This window comes from Vitis riparia, chromosome 5 (assembly GCF_004353265.1).
Source record: "Vitis riparia cultivar Riparia Gloire de Montpellier isolate 1030 chromosome 5, EGFV_Vit.rip_1.0, whole genome shotgun sequence".
Lineage (NCBI taxonomy): Eukaryota > Viridiplantae > Streptophyta > Magnoliopsida > Vitales > Vitaceae > Vitis > Vitis riparia.
Genome location: NC_048435.1, coordinates 22979232 through 23003131, shown reverse-complemented (window position 1 = coordinate 23003131; position 23900 = coordinate 22979232). Strand labels below are relative to the sequence as shown.

General features: G+C 35.2%; 1 protein-coding gene across 11 annotated transcripts; it reads right to left on the bottom strand.

Annotated features, from left to right (window-relative positions):
• Positions 1-1917: 1917 nt before the first annotated feature.
• Positions 1918-23322, bottom strand: LOC117914382. Of its 11 annotated transcripts, XM_034829701.1 has the most exons (16): positions 23100-23322; positions 20887-21074; positions 20731-20791; positions 20523-20571; positions 19338-19392; positions 19175-19262; positions 17510-17628; positions 12477-12602; positions 10561-10669; positions 9001-9155; positions 4873-4977; positions 3792-4250; positions 3114-3217; positions 2450-2576; positions 2186-2355; positions 1918-2097 (listed from the first exon to the last, which is right to left on the bottom strand). In XM_034829701.1, exons 1-11 carry the CDS (start codon positions 23299-23301, stop codon positions 4918-4920), a joined length of 1212 nt encoding a protein of 403 aa, XP_034685592.1. In that variant the 5' UTR covers positions 23302-23322; the 3' UTR covers positions 1918-2097; positions 2186-2355; positions 2450-2576; positions 3114-3217; positions 3792-4250; positions 4873-4917. The 11 variants fall into 11 exon arrangements, with proteins under 11 accessions (XP_034685592.1, XP_034685589.1, XP_034685591.1 ...); XM_034829698.1 differs by having other exon boundaries at positions 1918-2355; XM_034829700.1 differs by having other exon boundaries at positions 1918-2352.
• Positions 23323-23900: the final 578 nt, after the last annotated feature.

Sequence of the window (23900 nt, the reverse complement as noted above, 5' to 3'; positions counted from 1 at the left end):
TGTAGGAGATGAAGGGAATGAGGTCATGCATGATGCATCTATTTTTGGATTAGTTTTATAATTTGTGGTAATTTTTTTTAAGATTCACTTTCAAAAGGGTTTTTTTTAATTTTTTTTTATTCAAAGAAACCAACACACTTAAATTATTTAAATTAGGATTCATCTTAATTTTCTTATAATTTGATTGATTGAAAGATTAGTCGAAGTTTATTAATTCCCTTGTAAGTAAGGTTATAATTGATGAATTAATTGTATGATGGAATATAACTGGATGATTTAATTTAAATCATTTATGATATTAAATATTAATTAAATTCGAAATTAACTTAAAGTAATAAGTTAATAAAGTGTTTAATAAAATTTAATATTTATTATTTAATAAATTAAATTAATTTTACGTTAAATTATTTTTAGGTATTGATTTAAAACTTATTATTTGATTTTTTTTTATGTGTTATGATTATTTGCTAAAGTTAACTAATTTTTTTTCTTTTAAATATCCAATTTATTTATTTACTCTAATTGATTTTAACCGATAATTACTTCATTAATATTTACAGTGATTAATCTTCAACAATAAATATGTTTGTTAATTATTATAGACACAAAATAATTTTTAAAATATTTATAATAAAAAATAGGTAGTAAATATGGAGTCTAGAAAGTAAGAAAGACTCTTATTAAATGTAGAAAAATAGAGAAAAATGAGTTATTTTAACTTAATGCTTAAGATTATTTTAAAATTTAAATTATGATATTAAATTAATTTACTAAACATACATAACAAGTAATGACTTAACTAAATTAAGTTATTAAGTCATATTAAGTTGAAATAAGATATTACTTTTCTTGATTCCTATTATGTGCCTTGCACAATATCACGCTCAACACTATTGTATGAATTTTCCATCCATGTGTATACTAACTATAATACCATCACTTGTTTTTTCCACTTTTTCTCGAATCTAACCAGATAGCTTTTGAGAAGATTGAACTCAAGGTTGATCTTGCATTATTAGGGATGGCTTGTCACGGGCTATGCAAATTTTGACTTCTCATTAAATCTTTATATATTTTAAGTTATCCCATTGAATTTCATATTTTTTAAAACTTTTATTTTATGTTCATCCAACAAAATAAAAAATATAATAAAATAATAAGTTTTAAGTGACCAATTTTAATAAAATTTGTCTACAACAATCTTAAATTATTAAACATTAAATTTATTATTTTACGGTCCGTTTGGCTGTGAGTTGCAATTAATGGAAGTTTTGCCTTTAAAAAAGGAATTGAAATACAAAGAATTTATTTAATATCATTCTACATTTCAAATTCTTGGCAGTTCATGTAAAAAGGAAACTAAATAAATTAAATTAGAAAATGGCGAAAACAATTTTCAAATTACATCTTCAGCTTTATTTGGAAAGTATTTTCAAAAAATAATTTGAAAATAATTTATCTCTATGTTTTATAAAACAAAAACTTGTCTGTAACCTAAAATTATTATTAATTATTTTTCATATTATTAAATACGTTTTAAAAATAACTTTTATGTATAATGTTTTTATTTTAAATCATTTTCTATATTAATATAATTATTTTTAAAATAGTCCTCAAAAAACAAAGTGAAAACAATTAAAAAAATATTTAAAAATTATTTTTTGTTTTTAAAAACATGAATATGCTTTTTTACTTTAAAGAAAAAGAAATATTATTTTATATTTTCTGATTTTCAAACCTGTTTTCTGATGACATTTTCAAAAAATGTTCTCAAAAATCAATTTTTATAAATAATTCTTAAAAATACTTATAAGTTGTTTTGGGGGAAAAAAATCTATTTAGGAAAGATGAAAAATGATTTTCACTGACTTATTTTTTTGTGAAAATATCATACACTTATGTACAATACAAAAATTCTCAAAATCTTTTCCATAATTTCAATTGCTGCTTAGAACAACCTATTTTCATACAAACATTGTTTTCTGTTAAAAGTTTGTTAAACATGTTTTCTAAATTAGAAAAAATGTTTCCTGATCTCAAGAAGAGAAAATTGCTTTTCATCAGTGTGGTACCCACATAGCATTTGGGCAGCCTGCTCTGCAAATAAAACAAGGCAAATACAATCCAGATTCAGCAGGGAGTCCAGCTTTCCATCATGAAAAAATTAAGACCATCATAGACTAACTGGAAATGGTGGTGGTTGTGGTGGCAACCCAGCAGGTGGTGGTGATTCATTGTCAGAGGCATGAGTGCTAGTCCTATTTGCAGAGAGGTGGTGTTTGGTGGTTAGAGGTGGAAGCTGAGTGGTGGTCCTGGTGGCGGCGGCACGAGGCACCCTTGCTGCTGCTGCTGCTGCTGAGTGATATGAAGAATGGTGGGGTAAGAGGTGGTGGTGACAATGAAATGACTAGGTGAATGTGGGATTGCAGTGTTGAATATGCATACTTACCAAATATGCAGAAGGTACAGATTATAGTGCCTGTGGTGATGATGGAGAGCCTCAAAAGCACTCTGATTCCAGCTGTGTGCTAGAAAGCCTACAATTAAAAGCAGCATTCCTATAAAAGGAACATACCCTAAATAAACAAAACAGAATTAGATGACACTGAATGAAGAATCTAGTCTTAACCAGAAAGACAAAAGGAAAATGGTAAAAGAAGACCAAGGAAGACAATGTAGAGTTGGTGTTCATCAGGGATCAAAGAAACAACACTGGGAATGGCATTAGGACCAATGAGAGCGTGCGCAACAAGAGTCGAATTAATGCTAGTTAAAGGCATTGAAAAGGAGACAATGGCAGAAAATATACAAGCTGGGGGAGGGGGTGTTCATGTCGCTGACACCATGATTGTTACAGCACACAAAGGAACAGCTTTTAATGGGTCAAGGACAGTAGCATTGCATTGCATTGGAAGTATATTCCACACGTTATAAACATAGGTAACATATAAATCATCAAACCATTCATTATTTCCAAGTTGATCCCAAAAGACCATAGCAAAAAGTGCAGCATTGAGAAGATAACAGATAGATTTCCTGCTTATAATATATTCATCATCATAAAGTGGAGGAAACAGAGCAGGAGAGGTTGTAAAATTCCTTGTGAATCATACCCTATAAGTGGATGAAGCCAGTAGAGTCGAACTGTTGAGCAAATTCCATGCTTCCAGCCCCTTAAGTGACCATCCTCCATGTACAGCTCGAGAAATCCAATAAACTGCAACATGACAAAGAAGCACATAGTAAAAAATGAAAGCTTTGACCACTAACCACATCAAATGCTAAGCTCCATTTGTTCAAAAGGAAGTTCAATCCCAACAGGAAACTCATATTCTAGTCGGTTGCCCATCTCAAACAAGTTGGTTTTATGCCTAGGTGATGGCAGCTAAAACTTGTTTCATAGAATCATCTCAAAATTATATAATGTTGCATGTCAGTCAAAAGGAAAATTTTCTGATAAAATTTGATCAAATGGTATACAACAATTTTTCCAAGCCTGAAGCAAAAAACCAGCATGCTTGTTCCTATCTACTGCAGCTGTTGTATTGTATTCTCCAATGAAATGATTTCCAAGACAGAAAATTGTTGATACCCAATTTGCACTCTCTATGTTGACCTATACACCTCTGCCACATATTCCAATGTAACATGTTGGATTGCCAGTAATATGCAGCCATGTGTATCAGAGGACTCTTGACTCACATTACACATGTCTTGCATCTCTGCATGCACACATTGACACTGACAAGTCCCATGTTAGGCTGGAAGGCACACTTGGCATGGGTACCAACCTGTGATGGATGCTGAGGTATTGCACCTTCACCTTCCAATTGGGAAGATACTTGCTAAGTGAGATATCACTAATTCACTTAGCAAGAAGTCCATTTTCCAAAATCCATCATGAACAAATCAATACTATCATCGACTAATGGGAAATGGTGGTGGCAACAACCCAGCAGGTGGTGCTGATTTGTCGTCAGAAGTGTGAGTGCTAGTACTCGTTCGCGGAGAGTGTGGTGGTGGTGGTGCTGCTGCTGCTGCTACTGCTGGGTGATATGAAGGATGGTGGGGATGGGGGTGAGGGTGCTGGTGGCACCGAAATGACTAGTTGGTGAATGTGGGATTGATGGAGTGTTGAACAAGCATTCTTTCCAAATATGCACGAGAAGGTACAGATTAGTGGCTGTGGTGATGATGGAGCCTCAAAGCACTTTGATTCCAGCCATGAGCTAGAATTAAAAGCAGCATGCCTACAAAAGGAACATATCCTAAATTAACATAGCACAATAAGATGACAATGAACGAAGAATATCGTCTTAACCAGAAAGACAAAAGGAAAAGGATAAAAGCAGACCAATGAAGAAGTAGAGTTAGTGTGCATCAGGAATCAAAGAAACAAGACTGGGAATGGCATTAGGACCAATGATAGTGTGTGCAACACGAGTTGAATTTATGCAAGTTAAAGGACTGAAAAGGAGACAATGACAAAACATACAAGCGGGATTCATGTTGCTGACCCCATGACTGGTACGACACAAAGGAATAGCTTATAATGGGTCAAGGACAGTAGCATTGCATTGCAAGTATATTGCAAATGTTATAAACCTGGGTAACATATAAATTATCAAATCTATCATAATTTCCAAGTTGATATCAAAAGAAGAGGGCAAAAGTGCAGCATCAGGAAGATAAAAAGGTAGATTTCCTACTTATGTATGTTCTCAATCATGAAAACATTAAGAAAAAGGGCAAAGGATGTAAAAGTGATGTATTGAAAAAATGGAAAGGCACATTTCGTGCTTATAATATGCTCTTCATCATGAATAGTGGAGGAAACAGAGCAGAAGAGGTAAAATTCCTTGTGAATCATACCCCTGTAAGTCAATGAAGCCAGTACAGTCAAATTGTTGAGCAAATTCAATGCTTCCAGCCCCTTAAGTGACCATCTTCCATGTATGGCTCGAGAAATCCAATGAACTGCAACACGACAAAGAAGCACATAGTCAAAATGAAAGCTTTATTAGTGACCACTAACCACATTAAATGCTAGGCTCCATTTGTTCAAAAGGAAGCTCAATCCCAACAGACAACTTATTTTAGTTGGTTGCCCGTTTTATGCCTAACTGATGACAGCCAAAACTTGTTTCACATGGAATCATTTCAAATTATATAATGTTGCACATCAATCAAAAGGAAAATTTTCAGATAAAAGTTGGTTAAATAGTTTACAATACTTTTCCAAGCCTAAAGCAAAAAACCAGCATGCTTGTTCTTATCTAATGCAGCTGTTGTATTCTGTTCTCCAATGAAATGATTTCCAATACAACAAATTGTTGATACCCATTTGTGTGCTCTATGTATACACCTCCTCCACATATTCCAATATGAAATGTTGGATCACCAGTAATATGCTGCCATGTGTATCAAAAGACTCTCCACTCACACATTACACGTGTCTTCCATTGCTGCATGCGTATACTAAGCCCCATGTCAGGTTGGAATGCAAGCTTAGCATGAATGCCAACCCCCACCTTAGTGGATGCTTGCCTGTGACAGATGCCAAGGGATTGGACGATCACTTTCCAATTGAGAAAATACTTGCTAAGTGAGATGTCACTCTTTTACTTGCATGAAGAGGGAAGGATTAACCCCTTTAAACTTATGAAAGTGATCTCACAAGGTTGGATGACTTACATCCTCACAAGGTAATGTCAACCAAACCTCACATGTAAGGTTGACATAGCTTGCTCCCATGCAAGGTGGCGTCAACCTCACCTTCTCACCCTTCATATGAGTGTTGTCAACACACACCTCTCATTTCATGAACGACCAAGGGGTTGGGGGTGGGGGGAAAACAAGCATCACCCATGACCTCTTCAATAAGTCAATTGGTCTCTCCACACTCCCTCGAAGACATCCCACTTAGGGCATGGCACCTTGATGCTATACATTAGCCGAAGTTGGGAGTAAAGCTCATAACGTCCTATATGGACTCGATGCATCTTGGAGTAGGTTTAGCCCTCCCACATTGAGTTCTTAGGACAAGTTGAAGGCCTTGGTTTAGTGGATAGAGTTAGAGGCACGTCGAGGTGGGATAGATCGTGCATGCATTGAACCTATTTTGATTAATTTGCGAGGGCATGTCTCCACTAAGGACCTATTACCATCCAATGTCAAATGGCATCATGAGCATAAAGATGTTGGCACAAGAGCTAGTTGATACAAGTATGTGGAGGCCTCTCATTGGTCAGGCCTCACCAACCAATGAGGTTTAACCTCAGGCTTCTATATAAAGTGTTCAAAGGTTCATTTGTAAAAAAGAACAAGAAGAAGAGGACTAAGACCACTCTTGGTATAAGATCCCTAAAACCCCCTCCACGGGTCCCTCTAAAGTGTTCCTTGATGCTTGGTCCCCAATTAGGGACTACTGTCACTCACTCCCCCCACTCTCCTCTTAGTTTGCTCCACTCACCCTCAAACCTTGACAACTCACTGTCCTTTTGGTTCACCTCCTATCATACTAAGAAACCTCCATCAACACAAATAAAGCTACAAAATGGGCCATTGGATCATGTTGAATGACAACTTGCAACTGCATTAACCTTGAGACATTCTTCAGGGTGCTCCAAAAGACCCCATTCCTAACCTAAGCTCAAGGTGAGCAACACAAGCACAGGTTAGAAGTCATGATGATAAATTCCATTGGAACCATTGAAGTATGTATTAAAAATAATCATCCTTTTTTCTTTAGGCAAATGAGAAAATATATTAAAAGCACCTAAGAGGAGGAGGAACCTAGTACACATGAAGTATACAATAAACACCTTGTGTAGGTGAGAAGGACCAAAAAAAAAAAAAGACCCCTCCTTCCCTTAAGTTTAGCCAATCTACAAAATCTATCATAATTACTTTGTGGCCCATTATGTACACCCTAGCTCAATTCACAAAAGTATACAAAAAAATGAAAATTGATTTCTTGGTCGGATTGCTCAACATCATTAAAAGACTTCTTGTTCCTTTCCTTTCAAAAAGTCCAAAACAAGCACAAGGGGACAACCCTCTAGGACATTAGAGGTTGCATTCAATCGAATGGTTTGACATAAGACTAGTCCATCTATAGTTGTTCCGTTTATCTATCTATAGTTGTACAATGGCAACTCATTTGAAACCAAGATGTCATGCCTTTATCTTACATTATTTGGGAGAATCTTATAGTGAATAAACAAGCAAATTGGTTAAAAAAAATAGTCGTAAGCTATGATAAATACTAATTGTATTGTACCTAACAAGTAATATTAAATATAACATAGAACACTATAATGGGACCAGGTTTGGTTGCATTATTGAAAGCCTCGACTCAAGGCCAGCCCAAGATAAGGCCACCTTGGGATTTCCAACTCAAGTGCAAATGAATCATTCAAATCAAGTGGGTGGGTGCAATGGGCCTGAAGGCATGCAATACAGAACCAAGTCATGTCTTGTAAAGTGAAGACTGGGTGTAAATTGGGATCACAGCAGGCCCATCTTTCAGTAAGGTTATATCATTCCAACCAGATCAGTCGTGGAAGCCTTTCAAAACCCAACAACTAGAGTGTTTCATTATGTGTATGTGTTGTGAAAAAACAATTGATTACCTATTCCTCCATTGCCAGTGGTTTTGACCCTTTGGCATAGGTTATTTCAATTGGCAGAGCTTGGTTGGGACCCCCTAGGACTGTAGAAGATTTGATGATTATCATCTTTCCTGGTTTTGGAGGTAGTGTCAGGAGTAGGGTCCTGTGGTTAATGGTCATACTTTTATTCTAAGGGTGATATGGCTAGAGAGAAATTTCAGGATTTCTAAGGACAGATGCAGAGCCTCAGACTCCTAATGGAACTCAGTCTTTTTTTTTTTTTTTTTTTTCTCCTCTCTTTTTTTGCTGCAGCATCTCCAGTGTTTTATGGAATTTCAATGAGCCTGATTTGTTTGGATAAAGACCAATGGAGTGTTTTGGATGAAGCTTTTTACAAATCTGTTGGATGGGAACTGATCATGGGAATTTTGAAGACCTAACCCTAGTGAGTTCAACAGCCACAACAACATTTAGGTTGAGGAAAGTCTCCACAACATGGATAAATTTGAGTTTCTTAAGGAAAGAGAGGCATACCAAACTTGGTATCATTTGCATACCTTCCATGTAATTCGTGCACCCCTCGCTTTTTGATTGGTGCTTTTTATATATCATTGTTTGCCTATGAAAAAAGAGACTAATATCAAATTTACATTCTTTGGTGTGTAAAGCTAGACTGGGCAAGAGCTTTCAGGAGCTTTGAGTGCTCCCATGTAGACAGTTGACATATAATTTAGATGAACAAATATCTCGTGGATGAAATATTCAGTTATCCCAACGATGGGAAATGGTGACATTCTCCAGACAATAAAAGTCAAGAATGAGGGTGACACAGTGATTGCGAAGAAGATGGTCCTGCACCTATCTTACTTTAACTGCAACAGGAACATGTGGCTGCAAACATTATGGAGGGACTTTGAGGGCACTAAGGGTTCTTGGATCTCCCAATCAGCTGATCACAGTGCAGATAGTTTGGCTAAGCAAGGGGCATCTCATTTAGCATTATTTGCAAGGGATTTTCTCCCACCATAACTAGTGTTATTAGGTTTTCTCGTACTTTCTTTTTCATTTTTTCTGTTCCAGTCTACGACTCCTCTTTGAAGGATAGCTCATCCTTCCTTTTATACCATATCATTCACTTTCTATGAAATGAAGAGTGTGCTTCCAATCAACAAAAAATGAACATCCTATTTTTTTATCAGAAACAATAAAATAGTGTATATTGATAAAAATAGTAAGAAAAGGATGAGGGACCCCACAAAATACAAGAATCTGATCAAAATTCAACAAATCTTGAGTGCACAACAGACCCATTTTCAAACATACATATTTCAGTCACATATATACCATCCTTGTTTACAAATATAAACACATATGATAGTATAAATACCTTAGTTCCATCTTGAGACCAACGTGCTCCATAACCATCAGCAACCCTTATCTCAAACACAGCCCCATGTGGTGGAACAATATGCATATTCAACCAACAACAATTAGCAATAACACGAGTGATGACATCCATTGCAAGTTGATTTTTATTAGAATCTGAATAGAGCAAAGAAAAGGAACATGATGATCAGTCAATGACATTATAACACAAGGATCTCACATAAAATCTTTGTTATAAGAATACGATAAACACGAATAAAATCAAGATTCTATATGAAGTGACCTAATTTTTTCCATGATAAGAACTCATTTTCCTCATCTCCAAAGGACCTACCACATTACTACATTTAACAAATTTACATATCCTAACCATTTTAATCAATTGGCTACAACAATTTATTACAGAAAAAGATCAAACAAGTTGACAGGTTACCTATAAGAGGTAATTCTCAAAGATAATATTTTTATATTCCTATCTACATGGCATCGAGATCAAAGGCAGATGCACCAGCTTTCTAATGTACAGGCTGGAGTCCTCACTGAGCAATCTAGAATCTCATTGCCCTCCAGCCCCTAGAATATACCATGGCATATACTACAACACAAAACTTCCAGAGCAGTTCCCTCTTATTTAGAATATAAAATGGACACACCTCTGTAGGTACCAACTGCCTTCCCAAATTACCAAAAATCACTGCATGCACTCTGCCTACTAATGAAAATATGTAGCCCCTCCAAATTAGAAAATAACATCTCCAAGTTAATATTTGGCATAAAAAAATCACACAACTTTTTTAAAGTACTCAATGTAATTGTAGTTAATGTCACAAGGGCTAACTTCAACACAGATTTTCCACCTTTGTGTGGCACAAAATACTTAGTCCACCAACTCTAGGATTGGAATCATAAACTTATGGAGTCCTGGTGCATGAAGATAATTTATTTTAAATAATTTTTAATTTTCGTGTTCTATTTTTTTTTAGATTTCCTACTCTATAAGTTTCTTATTCATTTTCGTATTGTCATTAGATAATTAAGTCAATTATTTCATGATTCTTTTCCTATTTCTTTTAGGAATTAGGTTTATAAATACATTGTTTTAGTTAAGGCTTATTGGTATTCATTAATTGGACTTAAGAAGAACATAAATGCCTAGTTCTTGGTATTTTCTTTAAGAAAATTAGCAAGTTCTAAAAGATGACAGCTTTCATCACTACTCATCTATCTCCTTGCATGGATGCTGTGTCACAAACACAAAGGCCAAAATTTTAATTTTATTTATTTTTTTATTTTTTTATTTTTTTGAAAACCTCATGAAAGCTATATTCAAACATAAATATTGTAAAAAGGAAATTTTCTTTTCTGCAAACACAGGAGAGAGGAAACAATTGCATGTGAATGCCATCAAATTCCTTTCTCTTCACAAAGCATGGTTGTTGAGCAAACTAATAGAATACCGTACACAAATGCACTGTCACATCATGAGAAAAATTAATTAACAAATAAATAAATTAAAAACAGATTGAGCATAATGAAGATTTAAATTCAAACAGGTGCTCACCACTTCCATCAAAATTGCCCCAAAACTTTTGGCTACTCCTATTGACATGCTTTGCCAAGGCCCTGGCTCCATCAGTCAAAGTACAGCTTTCAACCTCAAGACCAGAAATCCACCAAATGCATGAAGTGACACCCATAGCAAGATAATGAGGGGAAAACAACAAAAAAGAACTACAAAAATGCTTTTCTTGATCACTCTAACAAGCAAAAGATATTAATATTGACACATAACTCAAAAGTAGCATAAATGAAAGCAACCAGAAATGGGAGGACCTATCAAGTATACCCAAGTCACAATTCATACTAGATAGACTTCCTTCTTGGAGCTCTCACCATCCATTTTAAAGGACATGCCTAATAGGATTTTCTTTGGGGAGGGGGAACTCTTGAAAATAACCCTCACTTGGTGAATTGGACCAAAGTTTGTTTGCCAAGGAAGGAAGGAGGGTTGGACTTTCAGAATCTTTTTGTCTTAAACAAGGATCTCCTAGGCAAGTGGTGTCAAAGGTTTGTGTTAGAAAGGAAGTCCTTGTGGGGTGCCTTATAAAGTAGGATTTATTTTATTGTGGGTACTGGAAGAAGGGTAAGATTTTAAAGGGACATTTGGTGTTATCTATAGGTACCTCTAAGGACACTTGTATTTTATTGTGGGTACTAGAAGAAGGGTAAGATTTTAGAGGGACATCTAGTGTTTGCTATAGGTACCTTTAAGGACACTTGGGTAGCAGATGTACAGGAGTAGGCTGATGCTGGGGGGGGGGGCATTAGAACCCGTGTTTCTCAAGAAACCTCCATGATTGGGGGTTGGATTGTATTGAAGCATTCTTTTTGAGATTATAAGGAAAATCAATGAAAAGGAATGTAGATGATAGAATAGCGTGGATGGCCGTGAAGGGAGGCAACTTTTTAGTTAAATCTTTTTATTTTAAGATGTTTCAAGGAAGATTAGAGGGCGGATGTTATTTGGAATTCATGGGCTCTAAGAAAAGTAAGTTTTTTTGTTTGGGAAGCAACTTGGAAAGGGATCTTACCTATGGACAATATGAAGAGGTGAGGTTGGAGTTTGGTGAATAGATGTTTTAAGTGTGAAGGTGAGGAGGAATCTAGTAAGCACATCCTCCTCCACTACTCCAAGGCAAGATTATTATGGCAGCTGGTCATCTCCTCATTAGGAGTCATATTGGTGTTGCAATCCTCAGTTAAAGCAACATTATTAAGTTGGTAGGGTCGTTTCATCAGAAAGATGAGGAAGAAAGCATAGAAAGTTGCTCCTCTATGTTTGTTTGTTTTAGACATTGGAAAAGAGAGAAATAGAAGGGTATTTAAAAATGTTGAGTAATCAAATCAAGAGCTTAAATCCTCTTTTATCTATAACTATTGATAGTGGACCAAAGGGATCTTAGAGATTAGGTCCACATCCATGTTTGATTTTGTTGATTGGTTAGGCTGCAAGTAAGGGGACAGAGTATTTTTTGTTTAGTGTTTTCTTGTTCTTTGCTTTGTTGCGCACGTGTATACTCCCTATGTACTTTGTGCTGCCATTTTTGGGCATTTATTACTGTATTACTCTTTTGCCTACTAGAAAAAAAATCTGATTTGGTTGGTTTTCAATTGAAATATGCTACACAAGAGACATCTGGCTAACCCAGATTTTCCAGCATGTGTTATGAATGTGGGGAAGAAATGGAAGCATAGCTTCACATCTTTCTATCTGAACAAGAATAGTTCTCCTATTGATAACCAGCATAAAGGTATAGCTTCATAATCATTCCTATTTTGTTTTCTTTTTATTATATTAAAAACTATATTAACCTGTTCGAGTGTATATAATTGACAAAGTGAAGGGATTTCTAATTACAATGCAGAACTATTTACATAGAGCAAACAAACAAGTCATTCATCATGTCATTGTCTTACATTTGGCTTATAAGGTGACATAAATGATAAGAGAAGAGTGGATCTTGGTGGAGGAAGTGCCTCTGGAATTGTTCCTACAGTATGCATAAAACCTAGAAGCCTTTGAACTCCCCCATAACTCAATCCCTGAAACATTAAAACAGTTGGGAAATATTGACAAAACACTACAAGCTTATAACAAAAGCAGATATAACATTGAATATTGAACAAAACAGCTCACTCTATGACAGAACAAAGAGCACCCAGTACAAGTACAGTAGGCCGGAGAACTGCCACACCAATATAGATGTTGTTCAGCAAGAACACAATATCATATACATCATATCCAAGTGTGTATATAGATATATGAGATGGACGATTAAAATGGTGCATCTTTTTTTTTTCTTTTATAAAATTTAGCATAGCTTGACAGAAGTTTCAGTTCAAATTTGCATTAGAGTCCATCATTTCCATAACTTTTTAACCTTTTTCTATTAACATTAGCATGTATCCTCATATGTGATGAAATTCAAATCGACAGATCCAGCTGCTAAAGTATACTCCTTATACCAGTTCAAAAGGTAGTTTGCTCAATTATATCCAGTGTTGGATAAAATTTGCATGACACTGAAGTTCATTAACTGAATGTTACAAGGGTTATCATATCCTTGAGTAATTTACCAAATTGACCCAAGGATACAAAATAAGGTCTAATGGGATGGTTTGTTATAAATCATAATACAATAAGGTACACAATTCACCTTGACAAAAACTTTTAGAGGACCTTTGAGATTCAGCTTGGTTGAGTTTGTAGCCATTCTGGATTATTACTAATCAATTCCTGACCTCGTTATGAACATTTTGATGAAATTTCAGAACTTGGTTTCTGATTTGAGCATGAGAGGAAGTAATGCAGCTCCAAATCCATATCCATGTTGTGGAACATGAGTGTAGTGTAGGCCCTCAATTTTGTCCTCCTAGCACATGTCCTATTTGATACTTGTTCGATACTTTACAGTAGTTCCTTGGTGGCCCATAGCTACTCACATTACTTACCTTTCTTGAGCCACCTCGAAGACTCTGGTTGAGGGATTGCCTAGCCCCTTATTGTGACCCTTGGCAGTTTTGATTTAGACTTAAGCTTTCCATTCCTTTTTAGGATAGTTCTTAAGCATGTTTAGGTCACTTAGACAATATCTCAATCACTTTAAGACCCTTAGTTCATTAGGCACCACTAGGCCCCAACCCATTTAGTTCGTTCATTGACTCACTTTCTTAGATGGTTGCATGATTGCACGACCTACATAACTTGTGTGACTTATATGGATTTCTTTATCATTTTTTATTTTATTTTATTTTATTATTACAAGTTTTCTAAATCATATTTCTTGGCTTTTGGGCATGAGGAAATGGGCCGCCATCTATTTGGAAGGAGAATCAACAGAATTTTGAAAAAAAGGCGATTTTGTTTTTAGAAGGATAGCACATATATTATTTCTGTGGGGGAATCGGTTATAAAAGGGAAGAAAATAAGAAAGGAAAGTAGATTTAAAAAAAGGAAGAAAGGAGGGGATTTCCCTCCAACAGATTTGGGTCTTTGAGGGGGCTGATATATATACGTGAAAGCATGTTGAAAAAGGGAAAATCTTTGGAGGGGGCTAGAAAAGGAGGATTCTTAGATTGTCAAGGGCAGAAAAACGCACGAAGGTGGAGGAGGAGCAATTGCAGCCGACTTTGTCCAGGTATGCTTCTGGTTACTCTGGGTGTTCTGACCCATATTTGATTTCTCCATTTTGGTCATTTAGAAATATTCAATGTCTTGTTGTTTGGTGTGGACGGAAAGGGCCACAAGTTGTTCTGCTGGGATTGGTCGTTTACTACTCCACCTTGTTTCGATTTTGATTATTTTATATGTCATTGATGTCTTTGGAAATATAGAACTCCATGCTTGAATGTTATCACGCTCGATTTTTCGTTTAAATCCTATTCTGCATAGTTCCCTCCGCTCTTAACCCATGGATTAATACTTGAAGTGGGGTTATTTATGCTTACTGATCAACATCTTCTGCACGTTCCTTCTCCGGACTACTTTGTTTTTTTTAATTTCATTTTATTTCTTCTCTATCCCTTTTCCTACATGCTATCCGAATCTTTATCATTGCGTTTGAGGTATTTTGAGGAATGACGGAAGTATTAACAAGAGAGAGAGGTTGGAAAGGAGTGATTGCAGGCAAAGAATTCTGTCCCGCCGCCATTCCACCTCTTCCGGATATCTCACATCCGGAATTCTGTCCCGCCGCCATTCCACCTCCTCCGGATATCTCACATCCAGAATTCTGTCCGCCAACATTCCATCTCCTCCGAATATCTCACATCCGGAATTCTGTCCCGCCGCCATTCCACCTCCTTCGGATATCTCACATCCGGAATTCTGTCCCGCCAACGTTCCATCTCCTCCGAATATCTCACATCCGGAATTCTATCCCGCCGCCATTCCACCTCCTCCGAATATCTCACATCCGGAATTCTGTCCCGCCGCCATTCCACCTCCTCCGGATATCTCACATCCGAAATTCTGTCCACCAACATTCCATCTCCTCCGGATATCTCACATCCGGAATTTTGTCCCGCCGCCATTCCACCTTCTCCGGATATCTCACATCCAGAATTCTGTCCGCCGACATTCCGTCTCCTCCGGATATCTCACATCCGGAATTCTGTCCGCCGACATTTCATCTCCTCCGGATATCTCACATCCGGAATTCTGTCCCGCCACCATTCCACCTTCTCCGGATATCTCACATCCGGAATTCTGTCCGCCGACATTCCACTTCCTCCGGATATCTCACATCCGGAATTCTGTCCAGCTGACAATTCATATTCCCCGGACAGCTTGGTCGCCTTGCCACACATCATGCTCTTTCTAATGTTTCTTTTTCTTCTTTTTTGTGATCTTATACATCTTAAATTTAGATTTCAAAACCATTTTCCGACAAAATGACTCCAGTTTTCGTTAAGCTTCTTTAGGAGTTTCTAGGTTTAAAATCCAGATTTCAACAAATCTTTTGTTGTCATTTTCCATCCGACATGCATTTTCACTATTTTATTTGATTTTCAGCTATTTTCATGATTTTCTCGATTTTCAACAAGCATGAACAAAATTCATGGTTCCAAATAATGGAATTCACTGAACCAATTCATGCAAAAGCAATTAGGGCTTTGGTGGGGGGCCCGACATTCACGAATATTCTCTTTGATAGTGTTTGTTTGATATTCGACTGATTGTGCTTCCTCTTTGTGGTATATATGAGATTATTTTCAATCTGTTATCTGGCTAATTTTGTTTCCCATAGAAGAGTACTAGCTTGCTATCCAGGTACGCTCCTCCTCACCTATTTTTCGAGAATTATATGGGCACGTATGCCATTGGTGATTATATCCATACATGATGTGATTCTTGGGTGTTTAGATACACGCTTGATTGGCTTGGATAAAACAAATGTTGTATCACATTTTCAGACTAACCTTTGATGTCTTTTTGATAGTGCTTAAGAAGCGGTTCAGGTACGTACCCTAACTCTCCTTTATTGTGATTTGATCCTATTTCGCATGTTTTTTTTTTTTGAAATCACTTTAATCAACCTAGGTATCCTTAGTTAATCAATTAATTGCCACATCTCCCTTAAATTAGCCAGTAGAGACCTTCGTAGGGTTTAGAGGGGTGCTACCTCCTAGAGGTACCTTCCCAATAAATAACCTGATCCCCGGACTTAGACTCGGGTTTCTCGAAGACATGCTTTTTTCCAAAATTATGGAGTCACATTTTAGGGTTTTTCTTTCTTGTTTTATTTTCCCTTTAAAATAAAAATAAAATAAGTGGCGGCTCCAACTTTTCCAAAACTAAAGATTTTTTCACAAATAAAAAGCGAGTCTCGTCGATCAAGTGGGAACGCACGTGAAAAATGCGGGTCCACAGTAGACATGATCCATACCCCTACAATAGAGATTCTATTTATTTTGTTAAACGCATTTGAAGATTTGAGGTAATGTTGCCTGGTTCTAAAGATGGACTGTTAGCTAGGCTGTCATCTTACTAGAATAAAGTATGCTGAAATGGGCAACAACTGATAACTACAAATGCTAGTTTTAGTAATTAAAGATGCAAGTTCACTTTCATATTCACATCATCCATTTTTTGGGCTTTTGCCTGCAGACCATATGTTAGTATTTATACAGATTAAGAATTGCATCTCTTAATTTGAACATCAGCAGGCCTATCGCATTGTGTTTTTGCTTGCCCTAGTCTCGCATTGCAGTACAATGTTACATTATATTATATGTGTATATATATATATATATATATATATATATATATTGATAGGTAAAGAGTAGTAGTATATATAAAAAAGAGGAGACGTCAAAAACAGCGCCCTTAAAGTATATAAGAAGTGTATAGTAAAAGCCTAAAGGTTCATCCCAGAGGGAAAGGGAAAAAAGTAAAAAACATCACTTGCCCTTACTTTGAACCTAAACAATCAATGAAGCTAACAAGAGAATTAGGGCTCATATCTACAAACACCCTAAACCAAGACCACAAATTACATACAAAATAATTTTTCAATCTTTGGATCAATAACTCCTCATTGTCAAACGCTAACAAGTTCCTTTCCTTCCACACTGTCCAAAATATACATAAAGGGGTCACTTGTCAAGCCTTTTTCTAAGCTTTACCCACAAAAAACCCATGCCACCCAAAAAGAGTTTCTTTCACTAAGCAGGAAAGAACCCAAGACGCCCTAAAGAGGGAAAAAAGCAAATGTCAAAAGACAGATGTTACATTATATTATATTATGCATTTTATTCCTCCTAATCATTATTGCATAAATATGCAAAATTACCCATCCTTCTCCACACTATTTCAAAATATTGCAGAACAAAGCCATATTTGTAACCATGGAGTCAGGGAACCATTTCCTTTTAAAAGAAAAAAAAAATGAATTTATTCAAAAGATTAAACATATATACAACACAAGCAAGGAAATAAACACACTCACAAATAATATGTAGGCTAAAAAAATGTAGGGCTGAGCAGCTGGTTTTGCAACACATATTGCAAGGACGCCATTGGACCTTTCCTTCTCTTTTGTGTAAAACTTCCTATAGATTTGCACACCTGAAAATTTTGCATGCCCACAATTTTTAGACTGAATCACGCCAAGTCAAGAAATCACCAGTCATCAACATTTTTTTCTTCAATAATCATCTCATTTGACTTGAAGTAGACGACTAAAAAAATCAACTCTACAGGAAGTCACAACTGAAATAAATATGGTTCAAGCAAACTTTTCTACTTTAAAACAAGCATGCTTAGAGCAAAGATTAGGCATGAGACTACACTCATTTCATAAAAGAAAAAAAAATGTTTTTTTCTATTTTTTAAGCAAGGTTTGAAATATTGGTACTTGGATTTTACGGATATATCGGAAATATCGGAGAAATATCGGTGGATATTTTGACAAAAATATCGGTAAAACAAAAATTATTTAAAATTCATGGAAATATTTGGAGAAACTCCAAAAAATGATAAAATAAATAAAAATACATATGTTAGAGTTATTTTTTAAGTGTAATTGACATAGGTATGGTTAAAGAGAAAAATATCAGTAGGTAAGGATACGTCGGTATTAATAATTTATTATTTATCTAATCACATTAATTTTAATTTATAAAATATTTGAACTTAATTATTTTTTTTTATATTTTAGTATTTTTTGAATAAATTTATATTTTTAATATTTTAAAATAAAAACATTCAAAATTAAATAAAATTAAAAGGATAAATATAAAAATTTAAAATTGAAGTGATAGTAATTTTTTAAAATAGGATTAATGAGATAATGATAATACATTTAATATTAAAACTATAATTTATTTAACTCAAATGCATTCAATAATGTAAAATAAACGATGATGCATATATGAAATTTTGATATTTAATTATCATATAAATGATATTAAAAAATTACTTGTTAAGAAAATTATAATGGTGGTTTTTATATATTTATTAATTAAATAAATAAATTTTAAAATAACATAATTAGAATTAATTTATTTTTCTTTTAATAATGAACTTTAACATATTTATTATGTATATATATTAACAAAAGAGAAGATGGCCCAATGGTGGTGTTTGACTTCCCGAAATATTGGGAAATTTCCTAAAAAATCGGTAGAAATGTCAATATTTTGCCGAAATTCCAAAAAAATCGCCGATTTTTCGACCAATCAATAATCAGTATGAAATGTCATATCAGCTTTGTCCAATAAGCGAAATTTCGCCGATATTTCGACGAAAAATCACGACATTCCAAACCTTGTTTTTAAGTAATGGTTGTTTCCATTATGATAGGCTCTTATGCCACAAGTACTTGTGCTATTTCTTAGCCATCCTCAACTCCTTTTCAATTTACTTTAAGTTAGATTAGTTCATATGTGTGTATGTCTGTTCTTCAGTTGCAAGGCTTGTGCTATTTCTCAAACATCCTAGACTATTTTTCTAAATTGGTTCGGTTACACTAATGTGTGTGTTTGTGTGTGTCACCATAAACAAGCAAACATATTTCTAGCAATATGACAGAGGCATTTACTTTGCTCTTTGTGATCATTTCAATTTCCAAAAAGTAGTAACATAAGGAACTGTTAAAACATAAGCTCAATACCTTCCTCAATGGTTTTTACTCCAGGAAGGACTTCTGCAAGACCCTCTGATTCCAACAACTGAGAAAATGAAGCATACCGACGAACATCCTGCAATTAATGAATTACAGAACCAAGTCCAAGGAAAGAAAGCATCTATAGATAAATTGTGAAGCTTGCTATCACCTGAACTTCAAGCACCAAACATTTGTTGAAGAGAATCAAAGCTCCTGATCCAATTCTGCAGCCAAAATGATGAGAGAGAGTCAGAAAAATAGAAAGAAACTCCAATAAATGCTGCATTTGGAAAAAATTAAGAATTTGAAACAGAAGATTCAAATTTGGCACCCTTTGGACAGGATTGACTAGCAAAATCAGCCCACCAAGAGAATAATTCAAAATATTCTCAAGCCCACAGCAGAACTGGTTGGTCCCCGACAGCAAGCATGATGTCACATGATCAAGTCCAAGTTGACTGTTATGGTATAGTCAAGCCCATACCAAATTATCCCATATTGTGTCTTTTGAGCAATCAATTTTCCTAAAAGCATAAATTGTTTTAAGTAGTAGCCCTAACAATAGGCCAACGACAATGTATATCAAGCACATTTAGGGTAGTCTTTTTTGGGTTTGCACATTTAGGGGGTGGTCTTTTTTGGGCTTGCACATTTAGGGTTACAGTCAGGCTTAATAAATTAAGGGAAATTAACATATGGTGAGATTTGAACTCATCTCCTCCCACTAAACTAAGGCTTTGATACCAAATTGAAAAACCTATTTTCCTAGAAGTTTAAATTGTTAGGTAGTAGGTCCACACTGTACATCAAGCACATTAAGGTTAGCTCTAATGCTATTCAAAGGAAACAGGAAGCTGACAAAACTACAAGGTTTACTTTTTTTAATTCATTTTTATAGGTGACTAGATTATATTTACTATATTCAAACATAGCAGAGGTGTTGAAGAATAAAGTTATAATAATGAGAGGAGATTGGGTCTCTTGTACCGATGCCTTTAAAGGCATTCCACTCAGTGTTATTTAGCTCAATTGGCATTTGGTTTGTAAATCAAAAAGGTTGGACAACAATGTAGGAGATTAGTCCGGAATTGAGGAGATATCACCTATGTATATCCTTAAATGGACTAAACCTTTGATCAATGTCTTGTATCTTGTGGGGACAACCCCCTCATCCTTCTCATGTACTTTTTATCACAATTAATACATCTTTTGTTTCTAATTAAAAAAAAAAAAAGACACTAGCACTTGATACAATCACGTGTTGTCCCCCAAACTCAAAATAAGGAAAAACAAGTAAAAAAAAATTAAACATGTAACATTCCATCTATACAAAGTAAATGACAATATGCCATACCGATTGTAATCCCCAACAGCACACCTTCCTTCAATTATCTTTAGGCCATCTACAAATATGTCAAATTAAAAGAAAGAATAAGCTTCAACTGAATAGAAGATAACTAAGAAGCGATCAACAAATAAACTTAAAATGTTTTACTTATAATAAAGACATAAAATCAAACTCTAGGAATGCATGGATATTCATAGCATAAGCACAACAATACCTTTCAGTTGTGAAAAGAAAGGCTCCTGAACATGAAGTTCAAAATCTATAGTCTTCAAAATCTGATGATGTAAAATGGTTATTTTGTTGTCACACTAGAAGACTCCACCTACAAAATCAAATCCAAATAGAATAACAACATTCGTTAAAATTTTACATTTACTAATTCCAAGCCCTTATCCACAACCAACTTATTCCACTCTTCTTTCTGCTTCAAGGAGCTGTCTTCATGGATCAATGCCATTGTGCTATATATCTCCCAAAAGGCTCCAGAAATTATAGATTGATACAAAGCAGCCGATAAGCGCTTGTACAAAGGGTATGGAGGAACACCCTCAAAAGAATCTGCACAATTTGTATAAGGAGAATGATATCATCCTCAAACATAATGAAATAAACATTTTTTTTTTTTTTGATAAATGAAGAGATTGTATTAAAAAACCACCAAATCAGTGGCTTAAATTACAAGACAGAAAAACACCCCTCACACCCTAGCAGAACACCAATGCCCGAGGAGCAGCCCTACCCACACCCTTAACGGGTTGCCACCCAACCAACAAAATCAACTAAGGTCGAGGGACCATCTTTTATAGACAACTTCATCTCTGACCAAAGAAAATAAACAAAAGAAGACTTAAGCCTTTGAATTAACAGCTCTTCTTCCTCAAAAGCAACTTTGTTCCTTGCCTTCCAAACCGTCCAAAAGAGGCACAAATGACTTGCTCTCCAAACACCCTTCCTCTTCTTACCCACAAAAGTCCCATTCCACCCCAAAAGCATCTCCTTAACAGTGGCTGGCATCACCCACTGCACCCTGAACATAGAGAAAAGCAACACCCAAAGAGTCCTTGCCTTTTCACAAGGGAGCATAATGTGATCTATTGATTCTTCGTGCCTTTGACAAAGGTAACATCTGTTCGCTAGAGCCCATCCTCACTTTTGAAGCTGATCCAAGGTAAGGGCCTTCCCCCAAGTTGCTTCCCACCCAAAAAAACTCACTCTAGGCTGCACCGCTTATTAACATGAATCACGAACAAACAGTTCCATTTAACCAGATTAACAGGAGCCATATGCTCCACAAGATCACTATTTGAGACAACCAGATTCCAGAAATGCATACATGTGTGTTTGCACTCTCCAAACAGTAAACATGCAAGCCACATGCCCTGGACTGTACTAATATGTAATGTATGCATAATATGTATTTATGTCCACATCTTCAAGTAGCATATACGCAAGCATACATAACATATCTGTTTATATGCGTAGCTATCATATGTGTGTGTGTATGTATGTACAAATGTAGCTACTACATGTGTATTCGTGTACATACTACAAGTGCAGTTGCCTATACTGTCAAGTTGCATGAAAGCACAAAAACATGCATCAGTATCTGCAAACAAGGAGAGCTAAGTACATGATGCATTCATGCAATCAAACTTCATAAAATCGTCAAACAACCAACAAAGCTACATTACCATAGCCAGGTATAGGAAGGTTATCAATACCCAGAATCCCATGAGTTACATTTAAAGTCACAGATAAGCCTCATTTTGCAGGTTGGGCACGAAGATTTAATTTGAATTCAAAAGATGTTCTAGTAAGGAGTTATTTGATTCAAATGAAAGTTGCCCCAATGAAAATCAAAATGAGGGCGGGTGGACATAGTTAGAAAATGGCATAATTTAAAAAATTTATTAAGGTTAAAAACTAATGCTTGTTTTGGTGGATGAATATCAAGGCAAACAAAAAGCAATTAATTCTCTGCATCACATTTTTATGCTCATTTGGACTGTCTTGAGAAAAAATGAAAAAAAACCTCACCTCAACTAAGCTACATAACTTGACAATAAAGAATATAAGGTTCAAAAGTTATTAAGCTTAAAGGCACAATGATCCTTTTGGTTGCTGAGAAACCGGCTTTTTGGTTTCTCTTGAGAAAATGAGGCAACATCGGATGCTAAAACAAAATAAGGTTCTGTTTGGCAACATTTTTTCAAATTCTTAACCTATTCTCCATCTATCCAGTTGTTTTTCAGAACACTACTAAAACACCACATAGAAAATCATTTTGTGTTTTCAACAAACCACATAGAAAACCATTTTGGGTTTCCAATAAAGTTTCCAAACAGACCCTAAATTTCTTAATCATATTCTTAGCCTGTTTTGGTTTTCCTCGAAGAAACGAAAAGGAAAATGTGACAAAAATAATAATAACTCGCCTCAAACTAACCAAAGCAGTTGGAAATCCAAACAATGTCCTATCTAACCCCAAAAATTTCATTTCTTTGTTTTTCCATTCCACGTTTTCCGAGCAACCAAATAGAAGCAAGAAAATTTCGGAACTGATGGTTCGAATATATAATTTACCGGTAGAAATTGAAGTAGGATCGGTGAGGTGGTCGTCCTTGAGGAGGGCAGAGCAGTAGTCCTTGGACAACCCTAGATCGATTTCAAGGGTTCCGTTGACAGAAGAAGAAAGCGTGTACTTCACTAGCTCTTCTACACAGTTTGCGAGGTCCACCGGCGGCCGTGCCGGAGACGGTGGCCCTTCCACTTTCTTCGTTTCCATATTTCCTGCAGTTGACTACTGTTTTTTTAGAATTATTTTTAAAAACAAAATAAAATAGAAAACGGTTCATGGAGTACAAATAGAAGTTATGTCCACGTGCCTTGCACGTGTAACCAACCTAGTAATTTAAAAAAAAACCATAAAATACAAATAAAATGAACTTCATCTCTTTTTTCTTATTCTCTATCCATCAACCAATACCATTTCCTAAATCACATATGATGTTTTTGAATTATACATTTATTTAATTTATTTTTTAAAAATTATTAATGGAATATTTTAAATAATAATAATTTATATTTACATACCCACTTTAAAATTTAATTTTATTAACACATTTACCTAAAATTATATATATATATATATATATATATATATATATATATATATATATATATATATATATATATAATATTGTCCTCGATATTTTCTTCTGCATCTACTTTTTTCTTCCTTATTCTCCATATTTTTTTCAAACTTGTTTACTAAAAGAAAACTATTTAAGATGAGTTCAAAACTTAATAGGTGTTTGATAAAACAACTTAATAACTTAAAAATGACTTAATAACTTGATTTTAAGTCATTATATAAATTTAGTA

Coding starts and splice junctions, on each gene's coding strand:
- LOC117914382 (XM_034829698.1), bottom strand. CDS start 23,301: ATGGAAACGAAGAAAGTGGAAGGGCCACCGTCTCCGGCACGGCCGCCG. Junction 21,075..23,099: donor TCCTACTTCAATTTCTACCG/GTAAATTATATA, acceptor CAAATTGTGCAG/ATTCTTTTGAGGGTGTTCCT. Junction 19,263..19,337: donor GTTTGGTGCTTGAAGTTCAG/GTGATAGCAAGC, acceptor CATTAATTGCAG/GATGTTCGTCGGTATGCTTC.